The sequence below is a fragment of the Nerophis ophidion genome, linkage group LG09 (assembly GCF_033978795.1).
Source record: "Nerophis ophidion isolate RoL-2023_Sa linkage group LG09, RoL_Noph_v1.0, whole genome shotgun sequence".
Taxonomy (NCBI): domain Eukaryota; kingdom Metazoa; phylum Chordata; class Actinopteri; order Syngnathiformes; family Syngnathidae; genus Nerophis; species Nerophis ophidion.
In genome coordinates this window covers 13,016,486-13,032,260 of record NC_084619.1, presented here as the reverse complement: position 1 = coordinate 13,032,260, position 15,775 = coordinate 13,016,486, and the positions used below count along the sequence as shown (strand labels likewise).

The following is a 15,775-nucleotide window of genomic DNA, read 5'->3' as shown; positions in this document are numbered from 1 at the left end:
TGCTGACTATGAGAAACCTTGGAGAGGACCTCAGATGTGGGCAACCCCCCCCCCCCCCCCCCCCCTCTAGGGGACCGAAAGCAATGGATGTCGAGCGGGTCTAACATGATACTGTGAAAGTTCAATCCATAGTGGCTCCAACACAGCCGCGAGAGTTCAGTTCAAGCGGATCCAAGACAGCAGCGAGAGTCCCTTCCACAGGAGACCATCTCAAGCGGAGGCGGATCAGCATCGTAGAGATGTCCCCAACCGATACAGGCGAGCGGTCCATCCTGGGTCTCGACTCTGGACAGCCAGTACTTCATCCATGGTCATCGGACCGGACCCCCTCCACAAGGGAGGGGGGGACATAGGAGAAAGAAAAGAAGCGGCAGATCAACTGGTCTAAAAAGGAGGTCTATTTAAAGGCTAGAGTATACAGATGAGTTTTAAGGTGAGACTTAAATGCTTCTACTGAGGTAGCATCTCGAACTGTTACCGGGAGGGCATTCCAGAGTACTGGAGCCCGAACGGAAAACGCTCTATAGCCCGCAGACTTTTTTTGGGCTCTAGGAATCACTAATAAGCCGGAGTCTTTTGAACGCAGATTTTCCAGACAATAATACTTATTGTCAGGGTGACTGCCGGCAGTCATTCAGGAGAATAATAGCGTCTCTTATTGTCTTCTTCGCTTTGTGACACGGGTCTTAAATGGCACTTTGAATGGCAAAGGATACCGATCACAGAACCATGCATATCAAATATTTCCGGATGGTTCAACCGCCACCCGGCCGAATCTAATTAAAATCTATTTTTTCGTCATGTCACCCGCCCGACCTGCGGTTTATCCGCGGACTCCGCGGATGAGACCGCAAACCGCGCATCTCTAATAGATAGTACTTTATTGATTCCTTCAGGAGAGTTCCTTCAGGAAAGTTAAATTTAGTATACTAATCAAATATCATCCCGGGGCCCATGGATAATTATATTTGCGGGCCGGATCTTGACTTTGCACCCCAGGCTCAGGGGAAAGGCTCCATACTGTGTGTGGAGACAAAAAAGTAGCTGCTAGCCGGGAAATTAAAAATAGATACAGTGTCAGCAAGAAGGGATCGTTGTTTTTGATTGGCATTAAAAGACATTAATAGGTAATGGCGATCACATATTTTTTTTAGGAAAATGGTCCGTTACTGACCGTAGAGCGATTGATCATCACATCCCTCGGTACTAACGAAGATTCTTCATGATTATTCTGGAAAATAGGCGAGTCTATTGTGCTCAGATTCTTGCTCAATGTCCTGCTAAATTCTCCCGAAAAGATGCTGATACCAAGCCCAGACATGGAAACCAGTCCGCCAAGACCCCCTAAAGCCTCCCATGACACCGCGTCTGCTTTAGTGAAGTGTGACATTTGGCACACTGCGCTTCATAACTGCTTTGGCTCACGGGGAAGGGAACGCATTTAAACTCCTGGCTCTTTGTTGCTGAGCAGTCGCTGTAAAGTTGGAGCGGGCCGAAGAAACTTTTCTTTTTATTAATGGAGTTTAATTCCATGGCGTTCCACCAGACATTTAAGAACACTTTCAGAGAAAAGACCTACAAAGAAACCACCTTGTTTCCTGGCCTTATGAGGGAAGTTCACGCGTTTATTCAAAGAAAACCCCCCACAGTGTCAAGTACAGTATGTCCGCCTACATGGAGCACAATTCCAGAGACATCCATGCCACATTTTCTCGTCCGGGCTTGTCAGTTGGAGGTCATTTGAGAGTAAACATCTGTCTTTTGTAACAAGTTGAATCACAGAAAACCCCAACATGTTTACCCCTTGCTCCACTTGCATCTGAGGAGGCGCTTTCCTGGCACACGTTTAAGAACCGTCTATCCCTTGTGGTGGGTGGTCTTTTTTTTTTTTTTTTCAGCTAACCCTGGCTATACGGCGGTAAAAATGCCTTAAAGTTCACGGTCTTGCCTGTCTCCATACTGTCGGCCATCTCTGAGCTTAAAAAAGATTCACATTCTGGCCTTTGTTTGTTGATCCAAAGTTACACTTTTCCCTTTGCTTCTGAGGTGGTTAGCATCTGTCTAAACAATGGCGCTCCATTGAGTTGCATTTATGATTGGTGTGTATATACAGTATGGAGTGACTGTGGAATATGCTAGTGTGATGTTTCCACTAATGTGACTAATATCACTTTGACTGAAAGGCCAGAGGTTGTTAGATATTTGTTCACTATTTACAGTACAGGCCAAAAGTTTGGACACACCTTCTCCTCATTCAATACGTTTTCTTTATTTTCGTGACTATTTAAATTGTAGATCAGGGGTGCCCATTACGTCGATCGCGAGCTACCAGTCGACCGCGGGGGGTGTGTCAGTCGATCTCCAGCCAGGCTTTTAAAAAAAATAGACCTAAAAATGAGTGATCATCAATCTTCACCAAGACGTCACTTAAATGACATTCACGGTACCGGAGGGTCTTGTGTGATGACGCTGGCTGCTGCAAGATCATTATTATTAAAAATGACCGAGAGGAAGGCGAGAAACACTTTTTATTTCAACAGACTCTCGCGCCGTACCTTCCGTCAAAACTCTAAAGGCCAACTGCACATTTCCTATCTTCACAATAAAAGCCCTGCTTCATGCTGCCTGCACTAACTAAATACAGAGTCTCGGAAAACTGGCGTGCACAAGCGATCCCTCAGAAAGCTGGCGTGCACATCACTTGTGCACGCCAGCTTTCCGAGACTCTTATTTTGTTAGCGCAGGCAGCATGAAGCAGGGCTTTTATTGTGAAGATAGGAAATGTGCAGTCGGCCTTTAGAGTTTTGACGGAAGGTACGGTGCGAGAGTCTGTTGAAATAAAAAGTGTTTCTCGCCTTCCTCTCTGTCATTTTTTCATAATAATGAACTGGCAGCAGCCAGCGTCATCTCACAAGACCCTCGGGTGCCGTGAATGTCAATCAAGCAAGCTACGGAATTTGCCGCCAATGTTTTTCTTGTAAAGTGTATGGAAGCTGGATGAATTAGATGCCAAAAACCAACCACTTTCATGTGGTATTGTACAGAAAGGACAACTTTTTTTCTCCTCCATTTGAAAATGTGGGCGTTATCATCATTACTGTCTGATTCCAATCAATGCAAGTCATCAGAATCAGGTAATACACCAACTTATATTCTTGTCTTTGTGAAAGAAAGACATCTATGTGTGTTACACATGCTTGTATTATCATTAAACACATTTAACTTGTTTACAAAAATGTCTCTTTCATAAATAAATAAATATAAATGATATATATAAATGAGGTAGATCCCCTCGAGTTGGTCAATTGAAAAGTAGCTTGCCTGCAGAAAAAGTGTGGGCACCCCTGTTGTAGATTGTCACTGAAGGCTTAAAAACTACGAATGAACACTATGGAGGATGTACTTAACCAAAAAAGGTGAAATAACTGAAAACACGTTTTATATTCTAGTTCCATTTGCTCTGATTACTGCTTTGCACACTCTTGGCATTCTCTGCATGAGCTTCAAGCACACCCGTGAAGTAAAAACCATTTCAGGGGACTACCTCTTGAAGCTCATTAAGAGAATGCCAAGAGTGTCCAAAACAGTAATCAATCAATCAATGTTTACTTATATAGCCCTAAATCACTAGTGTCTCAAAGGGCTGCACAAACCACTACGACATCCTCGGTAGGCCCGCATAAGGGCAAGGAAAACTCACACCCAGTGGGACGTCGGTGACAATGATGACTATGAGAACCTTGGAGAGGAGGAAGGCAATGGATGTCGAGCGGGTCTAACATGATACTGTGAAAGTTCAATTCATAATGGATCCAACACAGCCGCGAGAGTCCAGTCCAAAGCGGAGCCTGCAGGAAACCATCCCAAGCGGAGGCGGATCAGCAGCGCAGGGATGTCCCCAAGCCGATACTCAGGCAAGCGGTCCATCCTGGGTCCCGACTCTGGACAGCCAGTACGTCATCCATGGCCACCGGATCGGACCGAACCCCCTCCACAGGGGAGAGTGGGACATAGGAGAAAAAGAAAATAAACAGCAGATCAACTGGTCTAAAAAGGGAGTCTATTTAAAGGCTAGAGTATACAATCAATCAATCAATCAATGTTTACTTATATAGCCCTAAATCACTAGTGTCTCAAAGGGCTGCACAAACCACTACGACATCCTCGGTAGGCCCACATAAGGGCAAGGAAAACTCACACCCAGTGGGACATCGGTGACAATAATGACTATGAGAACATGATACTGTGAAAGATCAATCCATAATGGATCCAACACAGTCGCGAGAGTCCAGTCCAAAGCGGATCCAACACAGCAGCGAGAGTCCAGTTCACAGCGGAGCCAGCAGGAAACCATCCCAAGAGGAGGCTGATCAGCAGTGCAGAGATGTCCCCAGCCGATACACAGGCGAGCAGTACATGGCCACCGGATCGGATCGGACCGGACCCCCTCCACAAAGGAGAGTGGGACATAGACGAAAAAGAAAAGAAACGGCAGATCAACTGGTCTGAAAAGGGAGTCTATACAGATGAGTTTTAAGGTGAGACTTAAATGTTTCTACTGAAGTGGCATCTCAAACTGTTACCGGGAGGGCAAATCAGAGCAAAGGGTGGCTATTTTGAAGAAATTAGAATATACAACATGCTTTCAGTTATTTCCGTAAATAACTCCACATGTGTTCATTCATAGTTTTGATGCCTATAGTAACAACCTGGCGTGGCACAGTGGAAGAGTGGCCGTACCCAACCCGAGGGTCCCTGGTTCAATCCCCACCTAGTAGCAACCTCGTCACGTCCGTTGTGTCCTGAGCAAGACACTTCACCCTTGCTCCTGATGGGTGCTGGTTAGCGCCTTGCATGGCAACTCCCTCCATCTGTGTGAATGGGTGAATGTGGAAGTAGTGTCAAAGCGCTTTGAGCACCTTGAAGGTAGAAAAGCGCTATACAAGTACAACCCAAATACCGTATTTCCTTGAATTGCCGCCGGGGCGCTAATTAATTTAAAACCTCTTCTCACTCCGGCACTTACCAAAGGCATGCGTAAAAAAATTGAGTGCGATGTAAGCTTGGACCTTAAATCCTACTGAATAGCGCTTAATTTTCTTCCCTTTATGCGATTTCAGTTTACCGGTATTGAAATCAGCCTCCTTTATTTTGAAAATGATGACAGGGGAAGTGTCACTCGTGACGTCACGAGTTTGACCAGGCGGTAATACTAAGCATGCGCTAATTATTTTGACCTGGCAGTAATTCAAGGCAGGCGCATACTGTATGCGGCAATTCAAGGAAATACGGTAGTCATGAAAATAAAGAAAACGCATTGAATGATATACTTGTACAGTTTTGCGCCATCATCATTGTTGTTGTTTAACAATAACGGTTATGAAACTATTTAAAAACGCATAAAATCATTTGAAATTGAAATTATTATTTGAAAACTATACTTTCAAATGTTAAGGTCGTTTTAGCAATGCTCTTGGTCCTCAGCGTTTTTATTAGAATATAACCAAAATTATAAAATAATACATGACTGTGGTGATTGGACAATATGTCTACCCTAATAACACTTTTGTCACAATTTGTATATATTTTAACACAATTCCCTGGCATATTAATACAACTGTATTTTTTACATTTAGTTCATCCGTAAAGTATTCACAGCACATCACTTTTTCACATTTTGTTATGTTACAGCCGTATTCCAACTATTAATTTTTGTCCTTAGAATTCAACAGACAATACCCCTTAATGACTATTTGAAAAGGTTTTTATAGAAAAAAAATGTGCTAATTGTACATAAAACATCACATGTACATAAGTATTCACAACCTTTGCTCAATACTTTGTTGATGCACCTTTGGCAACAATTACAGCTTAGAGTCATTTTGAATATAATGCCATAAGCTTGGCAAGCCTATCAGTTTCGCCCAGTCCTCTCTGCAACACCTCTCAAGCTCCATCAGGTTGGATGGGAAGCGTAGATTTTCATCCGGGATGTCTCTACACATTGCTGCATTCATCTTTCCCTCTATCCTGACTATGGTATTGGCCTGGTGATGAGCGGTGCCTGGTTTCCTCCAAACATGACGACTGGCATTCACGCCATTTCAATCTTTGTCTCATCAGACCAGAGAATTTTGTTTCTAATGGTCGAAGAGTCTTTCAGGTCTGGCAACTCTACCATATACAGGCCTGAATGGTGGATTGCAGCGCAGAGATGGTTGTCCTTCTAGAAGATTCTCCTCTCTCCACAGAGAAATGTTGTAGCTCTGACGGAGTGACCATCAGGTTCTTGCTCACCTCCCTGAATAAATTAAGATAAATGCAGCAATGCACAGTCATTCTAGATGAAAACCAAGTCATCTTCTTCAGAGTTCTGGGTTTTTGGGCCTGTTAGTTGTGATGGATTTCCATTCCATGAGGCGATTGTTTCCTTTTCTGGTGGCCGGGTTGGGTCTGGGGCTGCCTTGTGTCCAATATGTCTTCTCCACGTTGATGGTGAGTCCATAACGCGCTGAATAACTGACTGGATGATTGTGCGGATGTGTTTGATTTAATGTGAACAACTTCATTGGTGGGCTTCACGGTGGCAGAGGGGTTAGTGCGTCTGCCTCACAATACGAAGTTCCTGCAGTCCTGGGTTCAAATCCAGGCTCGGGATCTTTCTGTGTGGAGTTTGCATGTTCTCCCCGTGAATGCGTGGGTTCCCTCCGGGTACTCCGGCTTCCTCCCACTTCCAAAGACATGCACCTGGGGATAAGTTGATTGGGAACACTAAATTGGCCCTAGTGTGTGAATGTGAGTGTGAATGTTGTCTGTCTATCTGTGTTGGCCCTGCGATGAGGTGGCGACTTGTCCAGGGTGTACCCTGCCTTCCGCCCGATTGTAGCTGAGATAGGCGCCAGCGCCCCCCGCGACCCCGAAAGGGAATAAGCGGTAGAAAATGGATGGATGGATGGAACTTCATTGGTCTGATCAGGCAAAATTTATTGATGGCATGTGAAGCTTGTGAACCCGTAAAATCCACAAATTAGCCATAGCATTGTTTAAAATGCAGGTTTGAAAGTGTGGGAGCTTATAAATGTGTTTCTTTTTACGTTTGACTTTGAGATTTAGGGAAATGTGCCTTGGAAACATTATGTTCTGTTCGACAAGAGACAAATGTCAAGTGGCAGAAACATTAGCAGAATGAAATCTGGAACAAAAGTTGGTAATCCAAGGTCATTTGTGTCTCTTTAAGTGGAAACTAATCTACATATTTTGTTTTGTTCTCACACGCTGCAAATAGTCAGTGTTCAAAAACAAGAAAAAAAAAAATACAAAAAATAGGGGGATTTTATTTGAACTTAGCAAAATTATATGCCAATAGAACAAGAAAATTCAGCTTTTCAAGACTTTCCAAAACAAGTAAAATTAGCTAACCTCAATGAACCCAAAAATAATTTAAAATAAGTATATTTTCACTAATAACAATTGCACTTTTCTTGGTAGAAAAAAATGAGAAATTTTTGCTCCGTATGTTGAAAAATATTCTTAAATTAAGTAAATGCTAATTCCATTATCTTGACATAATGATACAGTGGGGCAAAAAAGTATTTTAGTCAGCCACAGATTGTGCAAGTTGTCCCACATAAAATGATGACCGAGGTCTGTAATTTTCATCATAGGTACACTTCAACTGTGAGAGACAGAATGTGAAAAAAAAATCCAGGAATTTTAAGGAATTTATTTGTAAATTATGGTGGAAAATAAGTATTTGGTCAACCATTCAAAGCTCACACTGATGGAAGGAGGTTTTGGCTCAAAATCTCACGATACATGGCCCCATTCATTCTTTCCTTAACACGGATCAATCGTCCTGTCCCCTTAGCAGAAAAACAGCCCCAAAGCATGATGTTTCCACCCCCATGCTTCACAGTAGTTATGGTGTTCTTGGGCTGCAACTCAGTATTCTTCTTCCTCCAAACACGACTTGTTGAGTTTATACCAAAATGGATACATGGATGATACAGCAGAGGATTGGGAGAATATAATGTGGTCAGATGAAACCAAAATAGAACTTTTTGGTATAAACTCAACTTGTCGTGTTTGGAGGAAGAAGAATACTGAGTTGCATCCCAAGAACACCAAACCTACTGTGAAGCATGGGGGTGGAAACATCATGTTTTGGGGCTGTTTTTCTGCTAAGGGGACAGGACGATTGATCCGAGTTAAGGAAAGAATGAATGGGGCCATGTATCGTGAGATTTTGAGCCAAAACCTCCTTCCATCAATGAGAGCTTTGAATGGTTGACCAAATACTTATTTTCCACCATAATTTAGAAATAAATTATTTAAAATTCCTACAATGTGAACTCCTGGATTTTTTTTTCACATTCTGTCTCTCACAATTGAAGTGTACCTATGATGAAAATTACAGACCTCTGTCATCATTTTAAGTGGGAGAACTTGCACAATGGGTGGCTGACTAAATACTTTTTTGCCCCACTGTATGTGCTCGGCATCATGATTTTTTTTTCATGCTTGAAGTAAAAAATAATTACTTTAAAAAAGTAGTTTCATACTTGTGAGTGTGTGACACAGCTTTGCAAAAGTTGATATTCTAGTTTCAAGCATGTTTTACTCAATATAGGTCATCAAATCTCAGCAACAAGCTGTAATATCTTACTGAGATCATTTAGGACCAAAACATGAAATCTGCTTAATGAGAATAATTATGTAATCAGACAGAAAATAAGCAAATATCACCCTTATTTGAGATATTTAATCCTACATAGATTTCGGTTTTTGTAGTGAGGAGACAAATTGTGCCAACTTGTCTGTCCTGCAGGGCATCAGGGGAAACACGGGAGACTACGGCAACGTTGGGGAGCCGGGCCATAAGGTAAGTTGCGTCTTCACACCGCTATCAGGTGATGTTTGCTCTTGTTTGTTATTGACAACTTGCACTGCTTTGTCCTCAGGGTGAAATAGGAAGCAAAGGAGAGAAAGGAATGAGAGGACTTTGGGGCCGTGTGGTAAAGGATTTCTCTATCACGGGCATTCCCACTATTTTATACTATTATGTCATTGGAAAATATGTTTGTTTTTTTTAACAGGGAGAGCGAGGTCCTAAGGGACTGAAAGGATTAAAAGGTGCTGCAGGCTTCAAGGTGAAAATGAGCATTCTAATGCAAATATTGGATTCTAATGCTTTAAATGACACCTTATGACTGTCATTACAGGGTGTTCGCGGAGGCTCAGGAGACATCGGAAATACCGGGAGGCAGGGAGAAGTTGTGAGCATCCTTTGTAGACCTTGATATTTACATATACTGTACTTTAAAGAGAGAAAAAAAAACAATTGCCATGGTAACGCAGCCTATAGAACAGGGGTCACCAACCTTTTTGAAACCAAGAGCTACTTCTTGGGTACTGATTAATGCGAAGGGCTACCAGTTTGATACACATTTAAATAAATTGCCAGAAATAGCCAAATTGCTCAATTTACCTTTAATAAATAAATATATATATAAATAAAAATATATATAAAAGAATGGGTATTTCTGTCCTTTTACGGAAGGTTTTTTGTAGAGAATAAATGATGAAAAAAACACTTAATTGAACGGTTTAAAAGAGGAGAAAACACGAAAAAAATTTAAATTTAATTTGGAAACATAGTTTATCTTCAATTTCGACTATAAAATTCAAAATTCAACCGAAAAAAATGAAGAGAAAAACTAGCTAATTCGAATCTTTTTGAAAAAATTTAAAAAATAATTTATGGAACATCATTAGTAATTTTTCCTGATTAAGATTAATTTTAGAATTTTGATGACATGTTTTGAATAGGTTAAAATCCACTTTGAAATAAGATTTAAATTTGATTCTACAGATTTTCTAGATTTGCCAGAATATTTTTTTTTTATTCTAACTATAATAAGTTTGAAGAAATATTTCACAAATATTCTTTGTCGAAAAAACAGAAGCTAAAATTAAGAATTAAATTAAAATGTATTTATTATTCTTTACAATAAAAAAAAATACTTGAACATTGATTTAAATTGTCAGGAAAGAAGAGGAAGGAATTTAAAAGGTAAAAAGGTATATGTGTTTAAAAATCCTAAAATCATTTTTAAGGTTGTATTTATTCTCTAAAATTTTCTTTCTGAAAGTTATAAGAAGTAAAGTAAAAAAATGAATGAATTTATTCAAACAAGTGAAGACAAAGTCTTTAAAATATTTTCTTGGATTTTCAAATTCTATTTAAGTTTTGTCTCTCTTAGAATTAAAAATGTCGAGCAAAGTGAGACCAGCTTGCTCGTAAATAAATACATTTCAAAAAATAGAGGCAGCTCACTGTTAAGTGCTGCTATTTGAGCTATTTTTAGAACAGGCCAGCGGGCGACTCATCTGGTCCTTACGGTCTACCTGGTGACCCCTGCTATAGAACATGCTATATTTTCTAGAGTATGTTGCCCTCTAACCCCACACTTAACACACATATTTCACTGCTACACTAGGGAAGGGAGTCATATGGAGGGGGAGGGGAGTTGATCATTTTGCAATGCGGTCTGCTGAAAATGTTGGAATGCGTCACTCTACATAGCAACTGACGCCGTAGTCAGAGTTGAAATTGTCAAAAAACACATGTTAAGATATTGCCGTCTGGTGGCTAGAGCGGATAGTGCACTTCCCCCTAATTTGTCACGCTTCATGTGTCAGACAAACCGCGTAGAATGAGCCATATGAATCCCCCTCTCAACTGGGCTGATTTTGTTTACTGTATGTGCTCGCTACAGGCATGTGCGTGACTACGAGACAGTCGTGACTGACCGCCGTGAATGCCAGTTATATTATAGCTTCAGCCAATCAACCATTTTTCATCAATTTAATTTGAAATTGTGAAAAACATAATTTTTCTTAGTTTGTTCTTTTCAACCAGTAATGCTAACAGTGTGGTTCTTATATTTTTTGGTTAAAATTTTTTTTAAATATTTTGAGCAAGTGACTATAAAAGGTATTTTAGTGAGCCTTACTGGAAACGCGACATTTTGTGTTTGGCTTTAATACTAATACGAATACGCCTCTGACGCCTTGTGCACATATGCACTGTTTACAAGTACACTTGTCCAACTTAAAACAAGGTTTCCACAGGTCATTAAGAAACATTAAGAAGTCAGTAGATATATTTAATGAAAATGAAGTCCTTAAATGCGAATAAAAAACATTAAAATGTAATGTCCAGAGGCAATTAAAAAATGTAATGTAGCGAAATCACACACACACACTATTCGCTTACTTACAAGTCAGCTAGTTAACGTTGTCAAACTTCTTTGGCGTGACCAACAAAGCAACTTCTGCTGTCGTGACGACACCACAACAACTTTGCAGCTGCTGCTACCACTGCAGAAAAATAGATGAATAAACCTGTTTTTTTTTTAGATTAAACAATCTTGTGAGCCAATTCTAAATCACCAGTTAGCAACGATTAATGTAAACTTTTCAAGTATTAATAATAATAATAATTACATTTGTTAAAATCTCAAAATGCTAAAAAGTGTAAAATCACAAATAAAAAAAGATAAAAAATGAAAATAGAAAGTTAGAATATCCATCCATCCATTTCCTACCGCTTATTCCCTTTTGGGGTTGCGGGGGCCGCTGGCGCCTATCTCAGCTACAATCGGGCGGAAGGCGGCGTACACCCTGGACAAGTCGCCACCTCATCGCAGGGCCAACACAGATAGACAGACAACATTCACACTCACATTCACACACTAGGGCCAATTTAGTGTTGCCAATCAAGAATATATAATCAAAAATTAAAATAGAAATAAAATCATAAAAAACACTAGATAAACAATAGATAAAGCATAGAAACACAGATAAAATAGAAATAAAAACATAAAAAACACTAGATAAACACTAGAAAAAGCATAGAAACACAGATAAAATAGAAATAAAAACATGAAAGCATTGGATAAAACAGATAGGCAAGCATTTAAAAACAAGAAGGCAGATAAATTAGTTAAAAGTTTTGCTATTCAATATTCCATCCATCCATTTTCTGCCGCTTATTCCCTTTCGGGGTCGCGGGGGGCGCTGACGCCTATCTCAGCTACAATCGGGCGGAAGGCGGGGTACACCCTGGACAAGTCGCCACCTCATCGCAGGGCCAACACAGATAGACAGACAACATTCACACTCACATTCACACACTAGGGCCAATTTAGTGTTGCCAATCGTAAAATGCTTAAAATTTGGCCTATACAGATAAGGTTTTGATAATATATAATAACAATCTGCAATAGAGCATGGACATTACTTTTTTAAAATCGGCATTAAAGAAGGCATTAAAGGCATTAAATTAGATTTCCTGATGTACAAAACCCTGTAAGATGCATATATCAAATACATTGGGAAAAAACCTTCTAGACACACTTATGACACCATTAATAAGTGCATTTTGAACAATAGGGGACCCTTTAATACAAGGGTGTCGAACTCTGGCCCGCGGGCCAAATTTGGCCCACCGTGCAGTTTCATTTGGCCCTTGAGGCAATATCAAATTAACATTAGAGCTGGCCCGCCGCTGTAACACCGCATTCACCACTAATACTCATACTTGTAAACCCTCCCAATTTTCCCGGGAGACTCCCGAAGTTCAGTGCCCCTCCCGAATTTCTCCCGATTTCCACTTGGACAATAATATTGGGGGCGGGCCGCTTTTCCTCCATACAAACAGCGCGCCGGCCCACTCACGTAATATATGAGGCTCATACACACACACAAGTGTATGCAAGGAATACTTGGTCAACAGCCATACAGGTCACACTGAGGGTGGCCGTATAAACACCTTAAACACTGTTACAAATATATGCCACACAGTGAACCCAAAGCAAACAAGAATAAACAAACACATTTTGGGAGAACATCCGCACCGTAACACAACATAAACAGAACCGAACAAATACCCAGAACCCCTTGCATCACTAACTCTTCCGGGACGCTACAATATACACCCCCGCTACCACCAAACCCCGCCCCAACTCAAACCCGCCGCCGAAAAGAGGCATTCAATTTGTATTTCTATTTTATTTGATATGCCATTGATATTTTTTAATTATTATTATTTTAAACTCGATTTTGCATGTCACTATAAAGTTATATAAGCCTTGCTTGGTCGATATTCAATGCAAAACTTGTTTGGGTCCCTATTAAAGGATTAATTTGTTCAACCTCGGCCCGCGGCTTCGTTCAGTTTTAAATTTTGTCCCGCACCGTATTTGAGTTTGACACCCCTGCTTTAATACAACAACCATGAATACAAAAGTATTTACAGCATTTTACTCTTATTTGTCTTTGTTTTTTCTTCTCTAAAGGGCAGTAAAGGTGAACGAGGATATGAAGGAATCGCTGGCTATGAAGGAGTTAAGGTAGCCATCTTTCTCATTATGATCCTTATTTTGTAACATGTATATTTTTTAATTACCATGTGGTTACATTTATAGGGTGAGAAAGGGAGCACTGGTCCAGAAGGGAATCCTGGCCCGCGAGGAACGTCGGTGTGTACAAAGCTAAATACACAATTTTTTGTAGAAAACGCAAATAATAATTTGCTGTGTGGTACATATTTGGGATAAAGCTGTGTTTTGACTAATTTAGCGTCTCCACAAACACTGTAAGCCTCAATGAGTCATGAAAGTAAAAGCCCCGGTTAAAGCAAATCCTACCAATATGTCGTGTTCTACTCGGGAGAATAATGCATTGTCGTTATTCTAGAAGTTTGAGACATAAGTTCATTGACCCTGTGGCCATTGCTGTGTACATTTGACTATTGAAGACTTAAGAACAACAGCTAGTTTGCTAGATGTCTGATTCACCAAACACATGTATGAGTATTTATTACCTGTACCTGTTGTTTAATAATGCTAAAATTAAATATATATCAATATTTTCCGTCTAAATTAGAATATAACATAAAAACTGTTTAATTTGACATGTACTTTAATTGTCTTTGATGTCAAGCTACTTAATAGCTAAGCTAACTTCCTTTATTTTTACCGTGCTTAAGTCTTAAACACCATTTAAGTTTTTTTTTTTAATCAATATTGTAATCGAATCAGGATTATTTTATTATTATTCAACCAAAAACAACACAACACTGTCCAATGTGACATGCAGCCTTATGCTATTTGGTGTATTAGTACTTTTTACATTTTAGTAATGCAAAACTAAAACATATGAATATTGTGGGTCTCTTAATTAGAATATCACCTAAATAAAAAAATTGCACTTATATTTGATGTGTCACTAAATTGTCTTTGTGGTTAAACTAAGCTATGTTACGCATCGCTAAGCTAACTCTTATTATGATTTTTTTTCTACATTTAAAACACTTCCTTGTGGTATACATAAATATGGTAAAAAAAAGTTGCATAGATTATGTTCTACGGACCGTCTTCAAGCTGCTTTCCTACCATCCCTTCAGCTTTGAGCTTGTTTACATGCCTCCACTTCGACAGCGTCTTCTCCCCCGTCAACCATGTTGTTTTTTTAGTGCTTCCATATGAAGTCCCCTGACAGTTATAAGTTCCAACAATGCACTACTATTTATTAGAAATAGCAACAGCGGATGATACATGTGCATGTACGAGCCAGTCTGCCCCACAACAAGAGGAAAGAGAATAAGAGGGAACTTATTGACTACAATGGCGTGCAAATCTCTTTGGGTCAAAATTGACCATATATGGAGATTCAACTGATATTATACATTGGAAAAAAGTCACAAACTGACCAAATGTCAAGTGGTTTGGAGGAAGTATTAAGGAAGGCAAAATTGTTTTATGAATATCAACACCAAGCCTCCATGGTTTGAGTAAAAATTTTCAGGACTTTTGCAGTTCCCAAATGAGCTAAAAAAGCTACCAATAAGACAGAAAAGTCTTAAAAGTTATTTTATTTTTAAAGCAATACTGTAATCTAATCAGATGTTTTTTTTTTTTTTTTGGATGAGGTGGTGACTTGTCCAATTGTAGCTGAGATAGGCACCAGCTTCCCCCGCGACCCCAAAGGGAATAAGCGGTAGAAAATGGATGGGATGGATATATTTATACTGCAAATCAACCAAATACTTCAAAAATAGAAGATTAAAATAAAATAAAATAAAAAATAAAAAAAAATCACACACTGTTTATCAGTATCTTTATTAGAACACTACCGAAAACCACTAAAAGCCGACAAGTATCCTATTTTCTTTGGTCCATCCATCCATCTGTTTCCTACCACTTGTCCCTTTTTGGGGTCGCGGGGGGTCGCTGGAGCCTATCTCAGCTGCATTTGGGCGGAAGGCGATTACACCTTGGACAAGTCGCCACCTCATCGCAGAGCCAACACATAAAGACAGACAACATTCACACTCACATTCACACACTAGGGACCATTTAGTGTTGCCAATCAACCTTCCATCCATCCATTTTCTACCGCTTATTCGCTTTTGGGGTTGCGGGGGGCACTGGCGCCTATCTCAGCTACAATCGGGAGGAAGGCGGGGTACACCCTGGACAAGTCGCCACCTCATCGCAGGGCCAACACAGATAGACAGACAACATTCACACTCACATTCACACACTAGGGCCAACCTATCAAATAAAATTGCTAGTGTAGGCTAAGGCAAACATATTTTTGTCATTGTTGCGGATTTTTTACAGGGTGGTGCAAAAATTGCAAACAAGGACGAACATCGGCAGAGAAAGCTTCATGTAACAATGATGCCTTCAAGGCCATAGGAAACCAC

General features: G+C 40.2%; 1 protein-coding gene across 1 annotated transcript in view; it reads left to right on the top strand.

Annotated features, from left to right (window-relative positions):
- Positions 1-15,775, top strand: part of zmp:0000000760 (collagen alpha-1(IX) chain) — a 44,484-nt gene that overhangs the window by 18,572 nt on the left and 10,137 nt on the right. The window contains 6 exon segments of the mRNA XM_061909925.1: positions 8,828-8,881; positions 8,961-9,014; positions 9,096-9,149; positions 9,222-9,275; positions 13,362-13,415; positions 13,491-13,544. Of these exon segments, the coding sequence (XP_061765909.1) occupies positions 8,828-8,881; positions 8,961-9,014; positions 9,096-9,149; positions 9,222-9,275; positions 13,362-13,415; positions 13,491-13,544 (324 nt within the window).